Raw genomic sequence first — 24,183 nt, forward strand, 5'->3', positions numbered from 1 at the left:
GGCACAGGGCGCGGGCTGCGCGGCGCTGCCGAGGGGCAGCCCACACTCTCGCTCCCAGGCGCGGGGGTGCGGTGTGGGGGGGTGTCGTGTGTCCCCCCCCCCCCGCCCGCTGCCCCCGCGGGGCGGGCTCTGCCTGGCTGCCGCAGAGCTCCGCGCAGCCCCGGCCCTGCCTCGGCGGGGCTCGGCCCAGCCACTGCAGGGAGAGGAGCCCTGCCAGGTTTGGGCAGGGAGATGCGGGAAACAACGTGTTTCCAACAAGTAAATCATCCCTTTTGGAAGAGGCGGGACCAGAGCTCCGCCGGGACAGCCCCTAAGAAGCGAGGAGGGCTCCTGGAGAAGCTGCCTCCCACCCCAAATGGTGCATCTTCGCGGGATACAGTTTGTAAAGCAGGAGGTGAGACTGGCACCAGGGATGGGGGAAAAGAGCAGAGAAAAGCTGAACTTACTTAAAATGCAAAGCCCCAAAACAAGTGCAGCCTCACCTGAGCAGGCCTCTGGGGCAGGGGATGCAGTTCCCGCTCTGCCAGAGCTCCGGGGCTCTAAGCAGTAACCAAACACCCATCTTGACCCCAGGGAGCTCCAGGGTGGCGATGAGGGGCAGAGACGAGGCAGGGGACAGCTCTGGCTTCCTGGGACACAGCCACGGCCACCCACAGCCCTGCCCAGCCATCTTCTCACCAGCAGAGACCTGCAAAGCCAGGGCCGGTGGGCAGTCTGACATTCCATCCCCCTGCCGACATCCCTCCCAGCACCACAGGCTCTTCAGGGTCATCACCACGGCGACTGCGAGGCAGGACAGGGCCGTGGAAGGAGGGGGTGGCCGGGGGGCTTGCATTTGGTGCTCCTCTACCTCACTGCCAGGGGCCTCAGCCCAGGCGCCTGCGGTGAGGCAGGACTCGGAGCCGAGCAGCATGGTGAAGTTTGGACTTGCTACTGCAGATCAAGGTGGTACTGGAGCTGCCTGTTACCAGCACTGACAGGGCAGGAGAGCAGCCTCCCTCCAGCTGCCCCAGCTCACCTGTGGCCACAACAGCATTGTGGCTTTGCAAGAACCCACGAGAGGAGTTGAGTGTTCAAGCTTTAAAACTTTATTCAAGCACACAGCAGGTAACCCAGAAACAGAGTTTAACACCCCACACCAGTCCGATGCTAGCACCAAGCAAGGCATCCCAGCATCCCAGTAGTCACGGTTACGCTGCCTAGCAGGAGACAGGCTGTGTCCTTCTCTGCTGGCTATAAAGCGCATGATGAAGTCTGACATCAAGATGCATGCAAACACTACAGTGAAGACTCCCAGACAGCAGCTCTTAAATGCCATCCAGGGAAGCGTCACTAGGGAACAGTAGCACAGACAGGGCTGTGCACGTACAGACACGTGCCTCAGAGACAGCAGGGTAGTCGCGGAAGAGCATGGAGTTGCACAAGCCTGGGCATCAGGCTTCTAGAGAGACGGATGAAAATCCAACCCCCCAAGTTGGTGAGCACTCAGCTCAGTAACTAGGCTGAGGGATCGTCCTTGCCCGTTCCTCGTGGAAGCCCAGGTCTCTGCTCCAGCTGAACAACGTTCTTTCCTTCAAGGACTACTGCTGGGGCTCTGGTCACTCGCTTGCTTTAGGCTTAAACACCAAATCAAACTGTTTGCAGAGTACAGGTACAGCTATTTTTTGGGAACAGGCAGCACAGTTCAGCAGGTGTCAACACAGCAGCAGCATTCAGCTTCAGGTCAGGGAGCAGAGGGGCACCACGAGAAAGGCGCCACCGATTTCCCCGCCTCCACACAACACTCAGGAGGCAAGGCTGGCATTTCCAGCGAGACCTGGGGAGCAAGCAGCTTCCCATGCACGCACACCAGCATCACCCCAGTGCCAAAGCAGGCCAGCCTCTCAACAAGTACACACACCCGCCTAGAGCGGTGACCGGAGCCCTCCAGACAGCAGTCAGCCCCAAGCCCTACATTCACCTTTAATTCCCCAAGTCTTTGTAACTGATTTGAAGGAAGTTTACTAAATCACAGAGCACACAGTCTAACTAGCCTAGTTTCCGCTAAACATTCAAGCGCCAGTCCCATGACTGGAGGCAGGAAGCCACTTCAAGACAGCACAGCTATTTGAAACAGTTCAGCCTATGGAGAAGGTAGAGCCTAGGGAAGTACATAACAGACCAAAGTTTGTATCTGCATCACCACAGGAGAGTGAAAAAATAGGACTGCAGGAAACTGATTAGTATCTAACATGGATCATCAAGCTTCACAGATGACATTGCATGATAAGTATAGAACAATTATGGGAAACACTGTCCCCGATAATTACGTACACCCATAGTGCAACATATGGAGGTCACTGCCTCCGATATAACACTGTGGTAGGCAAAAACTACCTTGTTCTTTACACATTATGGAAGACACTGCCCCCGATAATGTCAGTTAGGTTTCATGATACATAAGGTACTGGAAGTTTGCAGAAAGCTGCCGTTTAAAAATCGGGCCAATGCCTCATCTGAGGTCCAAGAAGTTTGTGTGCTGCCGCAGGTGGAGCTCAGGCTATGTAGTGAGCCCCTCCACCGGGCCCAGGAGCTCCCCATGTGAGCACATGGCATCCAGAAAGGGGGGCAAAGAGGGAGTCCGAAGCCCACAGAGGGGCATGGACACCCCAGGGAAGCCAAATGTCTAGTATTTGAGTTTCCACCCAGGTTTTCAGCATTTGAAGGATCCTTTTGGAGCGTAACCTGGAGACCTGCTACCAGGTTTACACCTTCAAGTTTCTTCCAGAGTGGTGTTTTTGCCGCAGAAAGCTTAATTGCTTAGTTTTCAAAAACTTTTTTTGGAGGGGCCTGTTTAGATTATTTGAAATGCAAAGTTCCAGTATCATGTTTGATTGTAATAGCAGATGCTGCTTTATTCAAAAACGACAGTATAACTGTCATAATTATGGAAGGCACTGCTTCCGATAATTATCTTCTATAAAAAAACCACACCATTTATAGTGAACGCTGTCACTGATAAATAAATAAACAAGTAAATATCTCAGTGCCAAACAAGAGCCATCCTGCAAAATGGTATCAAACAGGGTTTGGCCAGCAAGAGACTCAATTTCACAAAAGGCCCCAGAGCAGCAAGGTCTGAAGTGCCAGTCTAGAGCCATTTCTCAATGCTGCAGGACTCCCTGAGGTGCCAGCTAAGGATATAAAGGGGGCATTAGGTAATCTTTGGGTCATTTTCCCTGGGTATCGAGACCTGCCTCAGCAGAAGCAAGCCTCCAAGACATCACTGGGACCCTGCTGTTGAGTAAGGCAGGCCGGGCACTTCAGAGCTTGCTCATAATCCAGCACTTGCGGGCTATTACTACGTTGTTTTGTTTTTGAACTACAGGTTGGCCTCTGCAGCCCCCTGCCACAGAAGGGACCCTCATTACAAGCATTAAGAGGAATCCATTCCCTATTTTGTCACCAGGTTTAGGGGGCCAACAATTAAAACCCTAAATAGATGAGGTACCTCCCCACTCAAGGTACCAGTTCAGGAGTCACCTCAGCTGTTAGTTCTCAAGTACACTGGAGAGCAAGCCCCACAAAGAGCTGCAAGTGACCGGTTTGGACTGTGGTCAGATGGGAGCCTGGTCAGAGAAGATTTCATGGTAATCTTAGTACCTGCTTTAAAACTGCCTCCTGTGAATTTATCAAGGTGAGATTTAAATTTTATGCTCAACTTTGGTCAAAACATTTGTTGCCAGAAAAGCTACAGAAAAATAACGCCATGTTAGGGAATGGGTTTCCCTAATCCTGTACCTTAACCAGGTGTTTGCTGTGTCTAAAATTCGTTGTCTGTATCCCAGATATCACCCACTAAGGCATTGGCAGCCCCTTTAATGGTCCAGGTCACCAGGGCCAGCTGCTCTTTCAGTTTGTTCACGTCCACGCTGTCCTTGCTGGTTCTCAGCAGCTGCAGGTTCTCCAGCAGACTCTGCAGGGTGTGGGAGCCTTTGCCAAAGAAGATGTGGCGAAAAGGAGCAACTTTTGGCGAGAGGTACGGGGAGAGGAAGTCGTACTCCACCTGCAGTAGAGGTGCAAATTTAGGGTTATACTCTCACCTCCCAAGTTTTCTTTCCTGCCCCATCATGAGCTCCCAATCTCTGATCCCCACTCAGCCCTTTCCCACAACAGCTCTGCAAAGGCCAGACCCTCTCCTGATAGCAAGCGCAGAAGTCAGTCACGCTGACACTAAGCAAGCAGAAGAGACACCGGCCTGCACAGTGCCCATGGCTCCTAAGAAGAGGCCCACCCCAGCCAGCATGCTCTTCCTTCACGAAGAAAGGAAAACCAGTTGCAGATACCCACCTTCATGATCCTGTCATTCAGGACTCTGCGGACAACCTTGTTTTCCCTGTCACTGTTTGCGATGTCTCTTTTCAGTGCATCTACAGCTCGCTGGAAGTCACCACGGGCAAAATACAGCCAGTTCAAGGTCAGCCCCACCATCTGTGAGGGAGGAGCTGTTAGCAAACCTGATTTTCTTCTTTTGCTGCTCTCTCACCAAGAGAAAGTGTTGGGTTTTTTTTTTTTTGCCAGTTTAACCAAGTAGCAGAGCAAGTTCCTGGCAGGCTCTTCTGAGGTCATTGAGCTCAGTGACATCTCTCCCCACCCACAGTTTCTTGTAGGCTTTCAGCAGAGGTGCAAATGAGATGCAAAGCTGCACCATGCTGTGAATGATAACCAGATGAGAAACCATCCACATCCATTTCCTCAAGAGCTCATCACAGCCAGATTAGCTAAATCTGTCTGCCACAGCTACTGTGCTTGCACTGCTCTATAGGGAACTTTGATGCAGGTCACTGAATGCTATGCTCTCGTGCCCAAAGGAGGAAGATGTCCATCCTGCTGTATCCAGTGGCAGCAGAGCCTTATTAGCACATGGCCCCATAACAGCCTACAGGGATTCAGTGCACTCTGAGCCTTTCTTACCTTCACATCCTGATCATAGTCCAAAAACTTCCCATGGAACGCTAGCAATTCTTCACTGTATCTCTCAAAGTCCAGGAAGAGCTCACGATCATGGGTCAGCCTGAGAGCTATTTGTCCAGCAACTTCTGCAGCAGCACGCATAAGAGGATACAACTTGTCAATCATCTTCAGGTTCTCCACAGTATCCTGAGTAGTGCCCAAGAAGGGATATTCCTCATCTTTCTGCAAGAAAGAATGCATTGAAGTTAGGCAAGACTGCTTCTCCAGCTAGGATTTTTCACCTCCCACTACAGTTTGCTCGTTACTTCCACCACATCCCATCTCCTTGTGCTACTAAGTAGTGAGACTTGAGTGGCAAAACTTCAAAGCACAGGGGAGGAGCTCCTGCTTCTCATCCCTCACAATTTCCGGCAATCAGCAGCATGCTCTGCTAGTTTGTTAGACCCAAAGACATACAGACCTTTCCCCCCGCCTATCAGAGTTCACTGCAGAAGCACAGGCAGGAAAACCCCAGCACACAGTTTGGTATGTACTGGCAGCACCCTCCAACCCTTCTTGGCAGGATAACTCCAGGTTTTTTGTGGAACAAATCTGACACTAAAAAAATCCAAGCATTCATAAGCAGAGGAAGCCTTTATCAGAAAGGCTCCCAGCTGCACACCTGCAGTAACAGAGTAGGCTGCTTGGCTGACACCATTTTTGCCAGCCCCAAGCTGCAGCAGCAGACCTGAACAGTCTGAGCTGGTACCTGCTCCAGCCAATGGCACTGCTTCCCCAATGCGCTTTGCTTGCCAACCAGCAGGCTATAGTACAGTCTTCCACTAAAGCAACAACAGCTTGTCATCTTTTTAGTGCTTTTAGCTTCTGAATCATTGACATCTGAGTCTCCAGAAGAGTGAGTGGCCCCTCTCCCAAAAAACCACAAGCGTTCAGGACTCTGCAACAGAGACTGTAGGCCAACCATGCCCCAGGAGCAGCCTTCACAGCAAGGACTGCCACAGCCACCAGGTCCAGAGGCTGCATCTCCTCCCCCAGCGAGGCTCCTGCACAGACAAGGAACTTGGGACAGCACCTTGTGCTCTGCCATCCTGGAGAGCAGATATCCTTACAGCACTTTCTGTGGAATGAGTACATCAGGCAGGCAGACAGACAATACTTACATTCCAGAAACCAAAGGAAACCACTGGGATTCCCGAGTAGGCCAGGAAAGGGAATGCTGCATTATCCAGACCAAGGGGAACACTGCAAAAGACGTATTGAGTAGTTACCACCTGGTTTGGACATCCCAGGAAAAAAGCCCTACTCAAAAGCCCTAGAGTTGAAGCTCTGAGCCAAGTGGACTACCCTGTCTAGACAAGGCTGGTTTTGGCAAGGAGGCCTGGCCAAGTGCTGAGAGCTGCTAGTCCATTTCTGGCCACTGGTCTTTGTACAAGGCTGTTCTTGCCCTACAAAAAGGTGTCTGGGCTGCCTACAGGCAGCTTGGGGCAGCACTAAGTACAGCTAGTGTTGTACGGTTCACACTTGCCTGATCCCATCGTGGCATAGAATCATAGAATCATTTAGGTTGGAAAAGACCTTTAAGATCATCCAGTCCAACCATTAACCTACACTACCAGGTCTACCACTAAACTAATTAAGGGTAGAGTAGCAATTTCATGTTTCCTGGCTTGGTGGCTGGATTATTTTTTAATGAAAGTAAAAACTAGGAATCATTAAGGTTGGGAAGGATCTCTAAGATCATCAGTCAACCATCAACCCAACACCACCATGCCCACTAAACCACGTCCCAAAGTGCCACGTCTACCCATTTTTTGAACACTTCCAGGGATGGTGACTCCACCACCTCTCTGGACAGCCTGTTCCAATGCTTGACTACTCTTTCCATGAAGAAATTTTTCCCCAATATCCAATCTAAACTTCCCCTGACACAACTTGAGGCCATTTCCCCTCATCCTATTGCAGGTACAGCCCTCCCCAGACAGCAGTATGACACTCCTAGGACGACAATACTTACACTGTTTTTACCCAGTCAGAGCCAGCTCTGTCATACAGGCTTCCTGACTCCTTTTTCGGGTCCGTCACCTGCACAGAGATGACAGTCAGTGCACTTCTGACCCCTGCATGGGCTTCCAGGTCCATCCTGGAGCTTGCATTGCTGTGCAGATGCCAGAGTCAGGTGTGTACCCCTGACCTTTCTCCACACAGGCACAGTTCATGCAGGACAGGCATCCTCCTCCCACTGAACTGTGGCATTTGCCGATTTTAGATTCTGCATGCATGAACTGCAATTCCCAGGGCCCAGGGGACTTCAGACAGGGCCCTCCGGAGTATCTCAGCCCTTTCTCCTAAATGGGGCCTTTTCCTCAAAAGGTGCCAGCTGGGCAAAGTGACCCAGCACAGCTCTGGCTGCTTTCAGTTCCTCCTTAAAACCAGTCACCTTGATTAGCCCAAGACCCTTCAACTCACCCCCTTCATAGTTCTCTCCAGCAATGTGTACAGCAGTGGGCTAGCAGAAATCTTCATGTGTTCCAAGCCTGCAAAAACCGAAAGGGTGTCTGACATGCTGGCACAATTAACCACCACTGCTAGAGCTGCTCAGCCCTGTGACCGAGCAACAATTGATCTACAGCTTGTTGCCAAAGGATCTTCAACAGACACAGGACAGTCTACTGGGACCTAGCGGAGCTGCCTCCTTCTGGCTCAGGCTGCAGCAACCTCCCAGCTTCAATGACAAGAGGAGAATAAATGGAGTCATGCTAGTCTTCAGCCAAACACCCAGCATCAACCTCCGGCACAGCCCCCCGTTCCTGGAGTTTAAGGGATGTCTGTCAAGCTATTCTGGTCCCACTCAGTTTCAAGAAACTTAAGAGTAGCAGGTTACCTAGCACTGCAGCATCCAAGTTAATGTAAGTGAAGGCTTTGGCATGCAGTGTGGCAGAGTACCCCTAGAACAAAACAAGTATTTTAAGATGAGCAGTAGCAGTACAACACCAGGATGTTTAATCCAAGGAACAGGAATCACAACTGCGCAGTCATCACGCAGAAGTCCATCAAAGAAACAGTACCTCCAGCCATTCAGTAGCACCCACAGCTCCGTAATCTCCTGCACTCCAGCTAGCAAAGATGATGCTGCGCTTTGGTTTGTAGCCTTCTGCAAAGAGAGAGAGACTGAGATGTCTGCCCTTCCCCCATGGAGATGTAGATTAGCGCCCAGGGCCTGGGTTGATGAATCGTCTGCTCCTCAGACAGAGCTGAAGCATTCTGGCTGCTGCAGACAAACGTGCACGCTAGTGGCTGCATGGATGCTGTACCCTGCCCCCCCATGCTGCAGAGCTGTGTAGGAAACCCATGCTGTCTGCATTTCCCCTTTTTGTTGAGCTGCCTGAGCCCAGAATTAACCCTGGATACAAGAGCACTCACTCTAAGTGCCACTATGCAGCCCCCACCACTCCAGCTGGTCAGCCACTTCGGTGTTTTCCCACCTTCAGGCCTGGCTGTCCAACAGACAGCTCAAGTTTGAGGCTTGCACTGTGTTACCCAAGGACATTTTTGCATTCAAGCCATATCAGATACAGGTAGGCAGTCCCCTGAAAGCGAGTGCTCACTGCAGACAAGTTGTCTATGTTGGACAAGTAATAGCTTCTCAGGAAGCTTTGTCAGATCCCCTATGCCTTCCCAAAGGATTCTTCTGCAACTGGGCTCTCCAATGTTAACACACAGAGAGCTAAACCTGCATCACCTCCCACCCCCATACTTTTGTACACAAATATTTACCATTTTTCACTATGTCTGAGATCACACGGGCAAGTTCCAACAAAATGGCAGTTCCAACACCAGCCTTGGCTGCTCCTGGGCCCCAGGAGTCTCTTTGGGCTCCCATCACAACATACCGATCTATAAAGAAGACATCAAGATCTAAGCTGCAAGCTTCAGGTTGCAAACACCATTTATCAGAAAAGCAGCTTTGAGCTTCTGTACTGGGAACAGAGTACGGAGTCTGACTCCTGAACCTGGCACACTGCGTGCTTTCATTTAGCCTTTCCCTGGCAGCGGGGTTCAGCTTTTTCCTTGACCCTTAGGGAAGGGTCTTGGTTCTGCTGAGGAAGTGGCCGTCTCTGTCTGGGAGCAGCTGTCATGCTTTGATAATCACAGAAGAGGAAGGGTTCCCCTCAAGAATGAGCCACAAGGCAGTTGCCATTACCTGGTTCTTCAAAGCCCTTTATAGCACCAAAGATGTTCAGAATCTTCCTGTCCACCATGACGTTGTTCACACTCAGTTTCACTGTCATGTTGCTCGTGCTACTCGGTATCATGCTACATACCACGACCCCACCTTTCCACTCCGAAAAGCATTCCCTTCCATTCATTTTGCTGAGGGAAAAAGAGAGATCCTTTGAGCTCATTATCCAGCTCTGACCTCATTTAGCTATATCCTGTGAAAAAAGCAAGCCTGCAACTGCAGGTGCAGCCTTGTTCAGGGCCTGCTCAGGAAATAGCTTGCAGTCCTGTACCACTAATTATGCAGGGAGAGGTAGGATGCAGAGGCCAAGAGGAATCCAACACTGGATTAAGTTCAGTCTTTAAGACATGAGACATGGACACAAGCGACATGTCTCCAGCCAGTTCCAGTAAGCGCTCCCTGCGATACACAGCAGAGACCAGCAGAGAGCTCCCTGGGCTCACAGCACCTCAGCACCATCCTCACCCCTGCAAGACGGCCACAGCAGCCTAGCCTGCGAGCCAGGAGAAACAGTTACCTGAACAGCCTGCCTGCTGCTCCTCTAGAGATAGTCTGAACAGCAATGCGAGGTAGTCCAGAAGATTCCACTGATGGGAACTGGGTGTGGTTGAAAGAAGGGAAGCCTGGGGTGAACGGGTCTCCAGTTCCAAGGTGGGCCTGTGAAAAGCAAGAAGAGTCCTCAAGTCTCAGAGGAGCCCAACAGTTTTCATCTACACAAGGGCATGAAGCACTGCTGAGCCAGAGGCCTGCAGAAGGACTGCTGCAGTCTGCAGTCCACAGTGACAAAGGTTCACGAGAACAACCAGGGGAGCCAGTTGCATACTCACATGTCCAAAGGGGACAAGCTGATCTGTGTTTTCATAACTCTTGGGGTCCAGGTACATCAGGGCACCAACTGCTCCTGCCTCTCTGGCATTTGCAACCTGAAGCAAAGAAGAACATTAACTGCACATTTGCACTGCAAGCAAGGGGAGTTAAAGGAAGTACGTGGAGTAATGGTGTGAAGGGTTGTGCTCCTCAATGCCCAACTCCACAAAAGATTTTAACAGCTACCTGACAGTGATAGATATGCAAGGAAGCTGAATACTAGCAGCTCAGTCCTACTCCAGGCAGAGTGCATCTCACACCCTTTTGAACAGTTAGGATACTCCGCGGTTAGTGTCTCACCCTATGATTCCTTCAGGTCATACTTGTTCCTCAGAGCAGCTTAGAAGAAAGATGTTATTTAATTTTCATTATGCTCCATCTGTTTTCCCAAGATTAGGTTAGTCTCAAGACAAGATAAGCAGCCACTGGAGGCTTATCTTCACATGGAAAACAGAGGCAGAGTGGCCTAGTCAGGACCCTGTTTAATACACCTGTAACCCAGCTGCCTCCGATACGCCACCAGTACAAACACTCTTGCAAGGCTAGACACCAGTTTGAAAAGCAGAAAGGGGACTGGAGAACCAGTGAGCACCCCTTGCAGAAGCACCTTCCAGGTCTGCCTGTGTCTGATGCATGCAGACAGGCAGAGTCTGACTGGAAAGAGTCCTGTGCCCCAGCCTGCCCAGGAGCACCCATCTGAGGGGCAGCTCTGCATACAGAACAGGCTTGCATACAGAAGAACTCAGATCCTTTAGGCTGCTTGGCTATTCAGTTCTACATGCCACAGAGGGAACATTACAGCAACACGCAAGGCAGTTGACTGGGCACGCAGTGCCAGAACCTTCACTTGGTCCAAGGGAACAGTCAGCAAGAGCCCAAGTGAGACACTGCAGCCAAGCTTTCAAAGTACCTGGCTGCAGCAACAAGGGGTGTTCTAGAGGCAAGGCTGTTCTGCCTCTAGGAGCCCTGTTGCTGCATCTAGCAATACCAGCCAGCTCTGCACCCTGTAGACCCCAGGCTGCCTCCCCTCTGCCTCCCAGCTCCATCACTCCAGATGCTTAGCTGTCCCAGCAAGTCTGCCAGAGGCCAAGAAGAATGCCACCATGAATCGTAGCCAGCTCTGTTCAGTCTTGGTGTCCAGACCCGCACGTGGAGGCTTAGTGCAAACAAGCAAGACCAGACCTGCAGGGACAAGCCTACATACACTAGTTCTAGAGACCTGAACCGAAGCACAGAGGTGTGCCTTCAAAAGGAGGAAGCACAGCTTCCTGCTGCCAAGTTTGGCTAGGCTTTGGGGCACAGACTGCTTACCTTCTCAGCAAGGGTTATTTTTCCAGCTCTGAAGATGGTTATAGTTTCATTCAGTGAAACACCCATATTCTGTATCTTCTGAAAATCAGCTTTCCGTCCATAGTTCACATAGACTGGTTTTCCCTGGAACAGAAACACTGGTTACAAATGCAGCAGCCTATGTCAGTCAGATACTTGAGACAGCCGACAGTCACAGTAAGTGACTCCCGTTAACAGCAGGGAGTTCATGCTCAGCAATGTAAACTCTGATCGCAAGCAACATGCCTGTTGGAGCAGCACTTCTGTCAAGGTTCCAGTCTGGATCCCAGCAGAGAAGTTTAAACAGTTAACTTCTGCATCTTGCTGAAGTAATAACACCACATGGGCCCATTCCTCACCCCACTCTCCCCACCACCACCTCCCCCCCAGCTCTCTAACTGGACAGGGCTTTATACACTCTGTATCTTGAAGGGACGTATTTTGAACATTGCCACCCGGTAAGTGTGCAAGCACATTTCCAGGACCTTCTTGGAGTCACTTACAACAACTGAGCCACAACTGCTGTATGCCACATATGCATCAGGACTCTCCAGCTCCTCTTCTTTACCATCTTCCAGAATAGACACTTTGTTGTTGCTACTGTTAAATGTAAAGAAACAATTTTATGTTCTTTCATATATAAACTCCGTATTTTACTAGCTCCCATATTTCAGTCTGTGCCGAAGCAATCCTGACCATGTCAATGCAGAGCCTGAAACAGGCAGACTCATCCCAGTACTTCCGTGCAAGAATCCCTGGGGGTTGTTCAAAGACATTAACGGAGGCTAATTTCTAAGACAAGTAGCAGAAAGAATCTGTACTTCCAAGTCTTAGTCCCCTCCCAAGAGGGGAAGCTAAGCAGATTCGTTTCCCCTCCTCCCCCCACCAACATGAAGGGGCAGGTCAGACACAAGGGTATGAGCAGTCAGCCAACACAATGCCTGTTGATACCCTCCTGAGCTACTACAGGAGCCACTGTCAGGTCTGCAACACCTGTCTGGGTGAGAAGACAGTCGCCCATACTAGCAGTTTTAGACACGGAATCTGCCCTTCAGCTGAGATTTTACTTGAGTTTGTTTTCTCTCCACTTCCTAAGCATGCTTTGAGGAAACAGCTGTCCCAGGAAAAATGCAGAGGGCTGCTACCAGACCCTCTGGATTTAGAAAGCCTGAGAAGAGACAGGAGTAGCTACTGCTTGGCTAGACTAAGGCCACCTTTGGAGATGGGTAACTGGCTCACAATTTTAGCACTGCTTTCAGCAGAAATCACGTTTGCTCAAGATTACAGATATCCATGCTGTAAAGAAGAGATCTGCATCTCTTCATTAACGTACCTGCCTTTGACCTGCAGCTTAATGTAGTGTTCATCATTCCACACTTCATCCAAGCGGAAGCTCATGAACTGTTCATGAATGTAGCCAGCAGTGCTCTCATCTTTACTCTGGCCAGCTTCAAAAGAGGACATACTTGCTCTTTGCCTGTAGGTAACAGATGTATAGCTTAGGCTACAGCATCAGGTTGCACTGCAGTGCTCCAGCCTGCAAACCCAAGCTGGATGGGCCATTTAAGCCCATGTTTAACCACATGCCACCCCACAACGTCTTTAAGGCCTTGCTCTCCAAAGGAGCTCAAGTTCTGCCCATAGGCTGTGCCTCTCTCATAGCTGTTGCTAAGCTTTCTGGAACTGTTACCTCAAGTTGTCCTCAAGGTGCGTGTCTGACAGCTTTCCTGACAACAGGGATCTGAGTTCAGGCCAGTAGAAGACAGGTGGTCCAGGAACCACTTCTTCATCAGTTTCATCACCATCCGCTAAGGAAGATGCAGTAGGAGTCACCTCACACTTGCCACTTCCATCCAGACACCCGCTAGCCTTCTGCATTCGTCCACGATAACTCAAGTAGCCGACCAGAAAACCTACAGACAGAACAGGTATTTCTTTGTGCTGCAGAAAGATGACTAAACCAGCCCCACACCACACAAGTGCATTCAAAGCAGCTTCAGGGTTAAGATGCACCTCTGCTCTCACACCATTTTTGACAAGCTGGCATACCTAAGGACAGAGAGGAATATGCAGCCTGACATTTTCCCTGAGCTGGCATGTTTTCAGGTACACTGCAAATCTGATCTTGTGCTTGGCAGAGTCCCTCCAGCACCACTTGGGAAGGAGAATGCTTACTTCAGGTCAGTGGCAGCGTTAAAACCCTTGAGAAACGAGCACCAGAGGCTTTACCAATATGTTGACCCACATCTCTAGAGAAGTGTTAAGAGATAAATGAGGGAAAACTGGCACACTTGCCACATGGACCAGTCTGCCCTTTAGCTAAGTCACAATTCCACTGTCAAACTTCACACTTCTTTGTGCCAATTCTGTATCATAAGTCTGAGCTAGACATACTTAAGAGTTTGTGACAAGAGGCTGCAGCCTGGATCCAGGCTCTTTAATTACCTCCTGCAACAATACAGATTCAAATGTTAACAGCCTCAGATATGCTCAATACCAGAGTCCACTTCATGCAGCTGCCTCCCACCCTTCCTTACCAATAAAGAGGAGAAGGACAGCTGCGAGGACTAGGAAGCAGATGTTCTTGCCATTCCTCCATGGAGGATGCATGCCGGCATGCAGGTGCTCCGGTCTCCCAATTTCCCCTCCTTCCTCAGCATCATCAGCAGACAGCTTCATCTCCACATGGCTGTTGTCTCCATCCGTTTGCCGGGCAATGCTGAAGCGCGTGTACAACATTGACTCGCCACCAAACTGTGTTGAAAGACAGTCATGGGATGGAGGAGTTTCCTATACCAGCCTACAGTCCTTGCAGCCAGCTGCACCTACGCTCCAAACCAAATACAGCTTGTTCATCTGAAACTGCTCTAGTGCAGCCCAAGCGTTTGGCTGTCAATAAGTCAGGCTGGCTGCTTTGAACAGACAGTTAGACTCAGACCCACTCAGGGTCTCCAGAGTTTATTTACCATCCGTTTGCCCTGCACAAGTTCAGAGCCACACTGGTTAAAATCTAGCTTGGAGTCTGTTACAGATATGACACAGCCAATGGCAGCAGCATTTCCCACATGACCCCACGGCAAAGGCTGATTAAAGCAGAAACTCCTGCTCTTAATCAGGAGCGCACTCATCTGACCTGAACACGTGCAACTCGCACAGAAGGGAACGTTGATCAGGACAGAGGAAAGGGAAGGCCTTTGAGCCACATCTGCTTTGATGTAAATACTCTCATCCAGTATCTAGATAATCTTGTATTAAACTGCCCCAGGCTACTCTTAAATTACGCTACTGATGAGTATTATAAAGCAGCTAGGCTGAAGAGTGATGACCCATGGGAATCCTGCTACCTCAGCTAACATGAAAGCTGAGGATACACCCCCCACACCCACCAGGGGCTGGAACCATCTGACTGGTGCTTATCAGTGCCCAAGCAGAACAGCTTCCAGGCTGGAGCCCACTTTTCTGAACAGCCGCAACGCACAGCCCAACCGCCCACAGAACAGCAGCCCGTGCGCAAGGCAGTCGCTCAGATTAACAGGCAGTTAAACTCAATTCCAGGCGTAGCCAGGCACTGAGCAGAACCACTCAGCTTCCATTAGAGCCACCGAAATTGCCTGCAGCCACGTTTGCGCTGGGAACAGGCAGGAGACTGGCTAAAAGGTCAGAGGAATAGTTTTGGGAGCAACAGTCCTGCGGCCCCTCTCCACTGTACTGGAGAAGCAGCTGGTGGCAAGCGCCCAAGCCCTGTTACAAACAGCAGCTCATCCACATTTCTCAGCTCACTCTCAAACTACAAGTCAGCGGCTGGAGGTGAAGAGACCAGACATCAGCTTGGTTGGTCAAAACAAAACCAACGTCATTTCAGACTTGCAGTTCCATTCTGGCCCACGCTAGCCGCAATGAAGCAGCTGCCTGCTCACATTTCAGAAAGGGCAACACCGCAGTCTATCCCAGCAGTCTCTTTGCTCAGCTGCTTGATAGCTTGGCTTCCCTCACACTTTGCAGAGGGCATGCCTCAACCCCACATATCCTGCATGCTTTTTCAGAGACCAAACCATCGCATTTGCAGTCCTAGCCTAGGGTCATTTCACAGTCTGAGCTCTCTAAGACTGGCAGGCTTGGCTGAGCAAGCTCAGAGCTACCTCATCCTGCACATTTGTTTCAAAGCACAGGTCGCATTCAAAGGCTGGACTTGCGGTTGAATTCCCACCCCCAAAGTAACATAATAGAACACATGTTGATTGTCCCGATAGGCATTTAATCAGCTTCCTCAGCAGCACTTCCTCCTGGAACACTGTTCAAGGCTCACCCCGCCAACCGCACACTGCCCCCTCCCCCCCTTATCAGCTTCCTGAGAGACCCAAGACATCGTAGCAGTTAACGATAACCCCACCAGCACTAAACTGCTTAAGCTACCTCCTTATCATGGCCAGCTAGCTACTGTGACATTTCACTCACAACCCACACAGTAGCACCTAACACTGCTTTGGATTCATCATCTTCTCCAACACTGACATGGACGCTACTGAACCCTCATTCTGCAGTATCATCAGCCCACCAAGAGACAAATGGCACAGGGGGACTGTGTCTTACCAAGTTAGAGATTGCTGCTCTGGCATGGTCCATTGCCTTCTGGAGAAGTGCCCGCCAACTTGACCAAAACCCTAGAAGTTCAGAACACAAGTCAAGTCAGGCTGTTCCCCTGCCACTCCATAAGACGTCCAAGGTCAGTCACTGCCACCGGCGCAATGCTTGCCCATGGATCTTACACACGTGCTTCTACGTAAGTCACAATGTCGGTGAACCTGCGTCAACCTTGAATGCAACCTAGCAGTTCACATACTGCCACTGCAAACATAAATTCTGATGAACAAACGGGCTCTTTCTATTGAACTCCGGTCTTCAGGTGGACGTGGATTAGCTTTACGCCTGGGAGCTCTCCAATATAAGCAGGTTTTATTTGGATATCGAAGGTTAACAGCGGCCATCCGCGCATTTCACCGTTCGTTCTGGGCAAGAGCGCACGGAGACGAACCCCCGGCAGCTTTGAGGGGCCTTTTCCAAAGGCCAATCCAAGGCTCCCCCCGGCAGGCAGGGCACAACAGGCTGTGCGTACAGAGGCTCTCCTAAAAGCCTGACCCGCTAACCCGGAGCAAGAGTCATGGAAGCGCGAAGGGCCCGCAGGCACCGCACCTTGCGGGGACGCTCCCGGGGACGCTCCCCCGCCGCCCGGGAGCGCAGGGCCCCCCCGAACCCCCGGCCCAAAGCCCCCCCGCCAGCCCGGGGGAGAGCCCGCGCTCCGGGCGCCTCACGAGGAAGGCGCCCACCTTCCCTCCTCCCGCCAAGCAGCCCGGGGGGCGGCCAGCAACCCCCAGTGCCTCCAAAACAAGGGGGGCGGGAAGCACGGGAGCAGCCTCCCGCAAGAGGCTGCGCGGCCCCGGTATCGCGGGCAGAGCCCGGCTGCAGCCCGCCAGATAAGCGGGCCGGGGCGGCAGGCCGCCCGCCGAGCGCGCACCTCCCCTCCGCCCGGGCCCGGGGCCGCGGGGCTGCCGGGGGCCGCGGGGCTGCCCCGCAGCGGGGCCCTGCGCGCCCTCCCCTCGGGCGGCCACGTGCGCGCCGCCCGTCCCCCGCCCCGGCGCCAACCGGGACTGCGGCGGCTGCTGCGGCGCCGGTGCGGCCCCCGCGCCTCCCCCGGCCCCGCACCTCGGCCGCGCCGCGCCGCGCCGCCTCGCCTCGGGGGGGGGGGGTGCCGGGGCCGCTCCCGCCTGCCCTGCCCTGCCCTGCCCTGCCCTGCCCGCCCGCCGCCCGCCGCTCACCCGGGCCCCTCCGCTCGCCGCAGCGCGGCCGAGTGCTCCCAGCGCCGCCGCTCTCGCCGCCAGCCCGCCGCCGCCGCGTGCGCAGGCGCGAGCGCGCGGCGGGCGGGGTTTGGGGGCGGGGCGGCGGGGGCGGGGGGGGTGCTCGCTGTTTCTGCGGGGTCATCGCTGCCTCCGAGCCCCCGGTGCGTGGGCGGGGCTAGCAATGGCTGCAGCCTGCTCGCCTGGCGTCTCAGTGGGCGAACCTGCTCCGCTGCCCTTCGTGTCCTGGTGCTGACTGGCGTAAAGTCAATTTTTTTTCCCTAGTAGCTGGCATCGTGCAGTGTTTTGGATTTAGTATGAGCATAACGTCGATAATGATGGAATCGTAGAATCGTTTAGGTTGGAAAAGACCTTTAAGATCATCCAGTCCAACCATTAACCTACACTACCAGGTCTAGCACTAAACCAGTTAAGGGTAGAGTAGCAATTTCGTGTTTCCTGGCCTGGTGGCTGGGTTATTTATAATGAAAGTAAAAACTAGGAATCATTAAGGTTGGGAAGGATCTCTAAGATCATCAGTCAACCATCAACCCAACACCACCATGCCCACTAAGCCATGTCCCAGAGTGCCACATCTACCTGTTTTTTGAACACTTCCAGGGATGGTGACTCCACCACCACCTCTCTGGGCAGCCTGTTCCAATGCTTGACTACCCTTCCCGTGAAGAAATTTTTCCTAATATCCAATCTAAACCTCCCCTGGTGCAGCTTGAGCCCATTCCCTCTTGTCCTATCACTAGCTAGGTCTCCCCTCGGCCTCCTCTCCTCCAGACTAAACAACCCCAGTTCCCCCAGCCGCTCCTCATAAGACCTGTGCTCCAGACCCTTCACCAGCTTCCTTGACCTTCTCTGAACACGCTCCAGCACCTCAATGTCTTTCTTGTATTGAAGGGCCCAAAACTGGACACAGTATTCCAGGTGCAGCCTCACCAGCGCCGAGTGCAGGGGGACAATCACCTCCCTGCTCCTGCTGGCCACACTATTCCTGATACAAGCCAGGATGCTGTTGGCCTCCTTGGCCACCTGGGCACACTGCTGGCTCATGTTCAGCCGGCTGTCTACCAACACCCCCAGGTACTTTTCGGCCAGGCAGCTTTCCAGCCACTCTTCCCCAAGCCTGTAGCGTTGCATGGGGTTGTTGTGACCCAAGTGCAGGACCCGGCACTTGGCCTTGTTGAACCTCACACAGTTGGCCTCGGCCCATCGGTCCAGCCTGTCCAGGTCCCTCTGCAGGACCATCCTACCCTCCAGCAGATTGACACTCCCACCCAGCTTGGTGTCATCTGCAAATTTACTAAGGGCGTACTCAATCCCCTCATCCAGATCATTGATAAAGATATTAAACAAGGCTGGCCCCAGTACTGAGCCCTGGTGAACACCACTCATGACCGGCTGCCAACTGGATTTAACTCCATTCACCACTACTCTCTGGGCACAGCCACCCAACCAGTTTTTCACCCAGCAAAGAGTACGTCCATCCAAGCCATGAACCGCCAGCTTCTCAAGGAGAATGCTATGGGAGACGGTGTCAAAGGCTTTGCTGAAGTCCAGGTAGATGACATCCACAGCCTTTCCTTCATCCACCAGGCGGGTCACCAGGTCATAGAAGGAGATCAGGTTGGTCAGGCTGGATAACACACTAATGGTTTAGTTGTTGCTAACTAGTGCTTACACTAGTCAAGGACTTTTCAGCTTCCCATGCTCTGCCAGGTGCACCAGGAGCTGGGAGGGGGCACAGCCAGGACGGCTGATCCAAACTGACCCAAGGGCTATTCCATACCATATGACGTCATGCTCAGTATAGAAACTGGGGGGGGTTGGCTGGGCGGCAGCGATTGCTGCTCAGGGACCGGCTGGTCAATGGGTGATGAGCAGTTGCATCACTTGTTTTTTTTTTCCCCTGGGTTTTGTTTCTGTCTCTCGTTGTTCTCCTTTTCATTACAATTATTATTATTATTACTATTATTATTATATTTCAATTATTAAACCGTTCTTATCTCAAACCACCAGTTTTCTTACTTTTGCCCTTCCGATTCTCTCCCTCATTGCACTGGGGGGGAGAGCATGAGCGAGTGGCTGTGTGGGGCTTGGCTGCTGACAGGGACTGAACCACAACACCTCAATTTGAGTCTGGGGTGTAACTGTGGTAGGGGGCTCATGAATTGGTGGTTGCAATCTCCCCCTGATGGAATTACCTTTCCCCTAATTTCCTTCTTGGCCGATCTTAAGTAACTTCTCATGGTTTACTGATCCAGTCACCCAGACTTCTGCTCTCGGACAATCTGTTAACTAAACAAAAGCACAGTTAGGGCAGGGTCTTTCAATTGACATCTATAGCAGCATCAGTTTTGGACAACACCCCGCGGCTTTCCCTGCAGCCCCCTGGGGCTCCTTGCCCATGGCTTATCCTTCTGGCCCTGGGCCACCGTTTTTATGTGTTACCCGCGCTTCTGCGGTGGGAGGGTGTCCTGCAGCCTGCGCAGTGCCTGCAGAGCCCAGCCGAAGGGCTTGGGCCTGGGGGTGCGACAGTGGGTCCTGCCTGGGGCAGGGGGGCGGCTTTGGCACCCAGAGGTTGCTGCAGCAGCGGAGGGGAACCTCCTTCGCTGGCATTGCATGTTGGCTGGTTGCTGCTGCCCTACCTGAGCAGCTCCCGCTGCAGGGAAGGAATATAAGGAATATATTTGTTTTAAATTGCTTTCGGATGCCCTCGGGATGGCGGAGGAGCCGCTTGCAGAGCGGCGGGTGTTTTGGTGGGTGGATGGGAGTTCCAGCTTCCCCCACGGGAAGGGCTGGAAGCGGGGCAGCCGCCTGTCACACAGGGAGGTGAGTTTAACACCTCTCTGTGGGATGGGTATGGTTTTACCACAGTACATGGTGGCCAAAAGAAGGAGCAGGCCACAGATTCATCATTCCCACCCTCTCAGCATTTTGAGGGAAGAGGGCAAGGAAAAATATTTTCCTCCCTGGGTGGTGCAAACCAGACGCAGGACTTGCTCTGGCTTGGGAAGCGCGCAGCATCTTCAGGTCCCAGCAAGTCATGCATGCTCAGGGCTGCCTTTTTAGCTCTGAATGAGCAGAAGCACCCAGGGTGCCTTTCCTTCATGTTGTGCTACCTGAGATAGCTATTTTATTTGCACGATGAGAAGCGTGGCAGACCTTTTTGAGAGCCAGCCCCAGTAGTGCATAAACACAAGAACCACGGGCAGCCCATATCAGGCCATGGGCTGCTTGCGGCCTGCAGAGCAGTTTCTGTGGCCACCCAGGCTGTGCTGGTGAAAGCATCAATTTGGTGGACACCACAGGATCGCTCCAACTCTGAATTAACTGGTTCTCACCGCAGACCTTTCCCTGGGGCAGGCAGAGTGACCCCACACCACAGTGGGAGCTCCCCAGTGTGCAGAGCTCGGTCTCTAAAAGCCAGCAGGTGCAGAGCGGTGAAGTCCCCTGTTCTGTTTCTGAGGAACTTGAAGAAGTAGAATATATCAGTCATTTGATGAAACGAAGGCATCTTCTTTCAGTACGCTTCATAAGGTGAAGCAACAGGTAAGGATGCAGCTCAGTGGGTTTAGAGTGAAAGCGGTAAGTAACATATTGGGGGGTATTTAGGGAGCCTGTAAGCCACCATGCCCTGGGCACGTCTGTCTGCAGCTGTCACTGTGACACCAGGCTGGGGCTCGCAGCATGGCCAGGCACCAGCTGGGCTGCAAAGGGAGCTCCCCGGCCACGGCTCTCTCTGCTGCGGCTTCCCGAGGACTACCAGGGCTGCGATATTTGCTCCGCTTCCTTTCAGCTGATGGCTAATCTCATAAAGACCTCAGCTGCATGGACCCTGCAGAATGTCTCACCCTCCTTGAGCACCCACTGATGTTTGCTGTCTTCAGAACCGCGCACGGCCGCGAGTGGGCTCTGGCTGCAGCCGCAGCCTCCTCTGCTCTGTCTCTCCGGGCTCCAGCACGAGCGGAGGTCACCGCTTCTCGCCTCGGTGCTTCAGCTCAGGGCATCCCTCAAAGGTGTGCCAGAACCGGGGAGCGCCTCAAGGTTTGGGTGTGCGCGTGTTCTGCAATGCTGCGCTCATTTGGCCCTTGCTCATTATAGAAATAAATCAGTAGGCCTGGATTATTGCCTGAAATCCTCTCCCAGGAAAGAAGGACGGGAGCAGAAAGTTTGTAGTTCGGCAGAACACATGATTGCAAAGACGATTATGTTTTGTGAAAAGCAATACATTCCTGTGGTGATAAAGGAGGGATTAACTAGACCTGAAACTCGATGCAGCTGTCTGGAGCAAGCTCCTGTGAAGCAGCTCTCAGGCAAGATGTGCTGGTGGACCCCCCAGCCCTGTTTGGTTTGGGGGGGTGGGGGGGGTGACACTCAGGGGGAGTCAAATGATTCTGTATTTTTTTATGCAAGACCCCGTGACAGTGTCCATCCTGCAGGAATAGTGCTGAGACATGAGACCAAAATGTGGGAAGGAAAATACAGTTTTACTTCACTTTTTTTTCGCTGACCCTCATGTGACCAGCTGTCTTACCCCCACTTTGGGAAGACAGTTAAAAAGCAAAGGGAAAACAAGAGCCACGGAGATAAACAGGCTGGAAAGGATGCCCTCTGCTTTGGGAGCAGCTTATCAAAAACAACATTGGGAGGTGACTGGAGCACTTTTATGGCAAGAAATACTGGGGCAAACATGGCTTTTCAATCTGGAAGGGACAGAAAAGCCAAGAACCAAGTGCGGGAGCATGGTGACAAGTCGGAGGTGCTGCAGCCAAGGGCACGCTATGGGGCTGAGGCCAAAGGCTGTGGGACCTGTGATGGCCCGTGGGGTGGGAGGTAGTCAAAGGGCTCTTGTTGGCCACGGGCTCCGCGAAACAGAGGCAGCCGTGGGACTGTGCCGCTCGTCGTTGCTCTGATAGCAGCTCTGGCTGGGGAGCCCGGCTGCTTTTATCTGGCGGTCAGGGTGGCTGTCGCTGCGGCAGGGGGGCTGCAGGGGGGCTGCAGGGCTGGGGGCCTCAGACGATTTTACAAACAAGCTCAGGATGTGAGCACAATAGCCAAGGACGGGCCTTTGAAAAGCAGGGGGATGCAGTGCAGCCGCCCTGGGGCACATCAAAGGTCTGTCTCGAGCTGTACCGCCAAAAAAGCCCGTGTGTTTGATGGCTACCCGTGGACCTGGCCTCGGCATTGCGTCGGCACAAGGAGCAGAGGGTTTGAGCGGTGGGAAGAGGGAAGGGAAAAGGTGGCAGTGGGGAGAGGACCCACGTGGGAGCTGGGACACAGCCCTGAGGGTCTCTGCCTCCAGATCATGGTTTTCTCACGAGTTCCTCGGTCCTGCTTTGTTCTGGCCCTCCCTGATCTGTATCTGGAGCGCAGCATACTGCCCCTCTCTTTCTTCCTTCGGTGCACCTCCAGGCAGGCATTTCAGACCATTTTTGCAAAGGGCTTTGTGTGCTATTTTGCAAGGGCTTTTCTTGAATCAGCAGCTGGGGGCTGTTGGGGGTCTTTCCCTCCCAGACTTGGTGTTTTGAATCCTAGAGAGCCAGGGATGCCATCCACAATTTGTGGTGTTTCAATCGAGAAGCCCATGTAGCCAGAAGGAAAGTGACTCTTACCCAACAGCCTTGGAAAGCTGTTGAGCGATGTCTGGATGGAGAAACGAAAGGACACGAAGATACGATGAGAGGGACCTGCTTTGTATGCTGGACGTGCACCTGCCCTGTGGGGTCCTGCAGTACCTGCTGTACCTCTCTAGCAGGATCAGTGCTGCAAAGGTCCCTCTCTGCTCACTCCTGTGTGCCCAAAGGGCCTGGGGAGGGGCTGGAAAACCCGGGAAAGTTTTGCCTCTGATTTGCCTGCAGTGTGTGCCTTCGGATAAAGGACAGCCTGAGCCTGCTCAGTGGGGACCACCCTCCTCCATAAGGGCACACATTGTCTCAGGAGATTAGACCTGTCCATTGCCTTGTGTTTTGACAAAAGTGCATTTATTGGCAAAAGAGCAGCCCAAAGGACAAAGAAAAAAAGCAATAAGCAGCAGCCAGCACCCTGTGCAGCATTGCAGGCTCTGCAGGGAAAAAGTGTCCCCAAGAGGGCTGGGTGCTGGTTCTGCTCTTGGCAAATGGTTGAAACCTGCAGGTGCTGGCCCCAGGCGCCCAGGAGCAGCAGGCTAAGCCAGTGCCTCCTCTGCCGGTTTTTGATTGCAGGGCTCTCCTCCCCTCGGTGGCTTTTCTGCTTTTGAAGCCATTGTCAGGGTAATTAAACACTCCCAGGCAGGTGCTGGAGCCTTTTGCAACCCGAGATTTGGCTTTGTCTTGTCTGTCTGCTGGAAATGCCTTGTTTTAGGGCAGATTAATCTCTCACAGCAATATCTGAAAGCAAAGAGGGGGCTTTAATTGGGGTGGGATTAGTGCAGCCAGGCTGAGCTGGGAGAGCAGGAGCTTTCTCCCTACCTGCTAATTGCCCTTTATCTGCGCTGGCAGCGGCTGTGACACCTGCCCAGGCTGCCTGTGTGCCAGCTTGGTGCCACGGGGGCCCAGGCGATGCCATATGCCTTGTAGGTTTATTTACGGAGCAGAGGGTGAGATGTGGTGCTCAAACCAGGGGAGCTCGGTCTGGCTCCAGCAGCCAGAGGGCTCGGGATGCTTTCGGCACTCAGGTGCCTGGCACTGCTCTTAGGCTGTTGCGGGGTCCCAGGGGCTGAGCTGAAACCCACAGGCTGCAGTTTGCAGCCAGCCCCTGTCCCCAGGCACAGGGAGGCAGCAGGCACGGTTGATTTGAACGTGAGCCCAGGGTGTCGTTTTCCCTGGGGCATGTGAAGCAGGTCAACGCCTCAAGGGCAAATCCCCCGGGGAGGTGCATGCCTGGAGAAGGGCTGTGACTCTCCTAGCTCTTAGAAACAAGAGACGAGCAGCCCAGTGCCTTGTCCAAATTGCTGACCTTCCTATCCCTGCT

The 24,183-nt window shown here is 52.7% G+C and overlaps 1 protein-coding gene across 1 annotated transcript; it reads right to left on the reverse strand.

The window, feature by feature from the left end:
- Positions 1-1,065: 1,065 nt before the first annotated feature.
- Positions 1,066-17,249, reverse strand: TFRC (transferrin receptor). The gene is made up of 19 exons (XM_075716033.1): positions 17,203-17,249; positions 15,980-16,050; positions 13,927-14,143; positions 13,080-13,302; positions 12,723-12,866; positions 11,893-11,989; positions 11,372-11,494; positions 10,021-10,116; positions 9,711-9,850; positions 9,155-9,324; positions 8,728-8,847; positions 8,019-8,104; positions 7,835-7,898; positions 7,420-7,487; positions 6,968-7,035; positions 6,114-6,195; positions 4,954-5,175; positions 4,330-4,470; positions 1,066-4,045 (listed from the first exon to the last, which is right to left on the reverse strand). Exons 2-19 carry the CDS (start codon positions 16,010-16,012, stop codon positions 3,803-3,805), a joined length of 2,337 nt encoding a protein of 778 aa, XP_075572148.1. The 5' UTR covers positions 16,013-16,050; positions 17,203-17,249; the 3' UTR covers positions 1,066-3,802.
- Positions 17,250-24,183: the final 6,934 nt, after the last annotated feature.

Source organism: Pelecanus crispus, chromosome 9 (assembly GCF_030463565.1).
Source record: "Pelecanus crispus isolate bPelCri1 chromosome 9, bPelCri1.pri, whole genome shotgun sequence".
In the NCBI taxonomy this organism is placed as follows: Eukaryota; Metazoa; Chordata; class Aves; order Pelecaniformes; family Pelecanidae; genus Pelecanus; species Pelecanus crispus.

Coding starts and splice junctions, on each gene's coding strand:
- TFRC (XM_075716033.1), bottom strand. CDS start 16,012: ATGGACCATGCCAGAGCAGCAATCTCTAACTTG. Junction 11,990..12,722: donor AAGCTGCAGGTCAAAGGCAG/GTACGTTAATGA, acceptor TACATTTAACAG/TAGCAACAACAAAGTGTCTA. Junction 11,495..11,892: donor GCAGTTGTGGCTCAGTTGTT/GTAAGTGACTCC, acceptor TTTCTGTTCCAG/GGAAAACCAGTCTATGTGAA.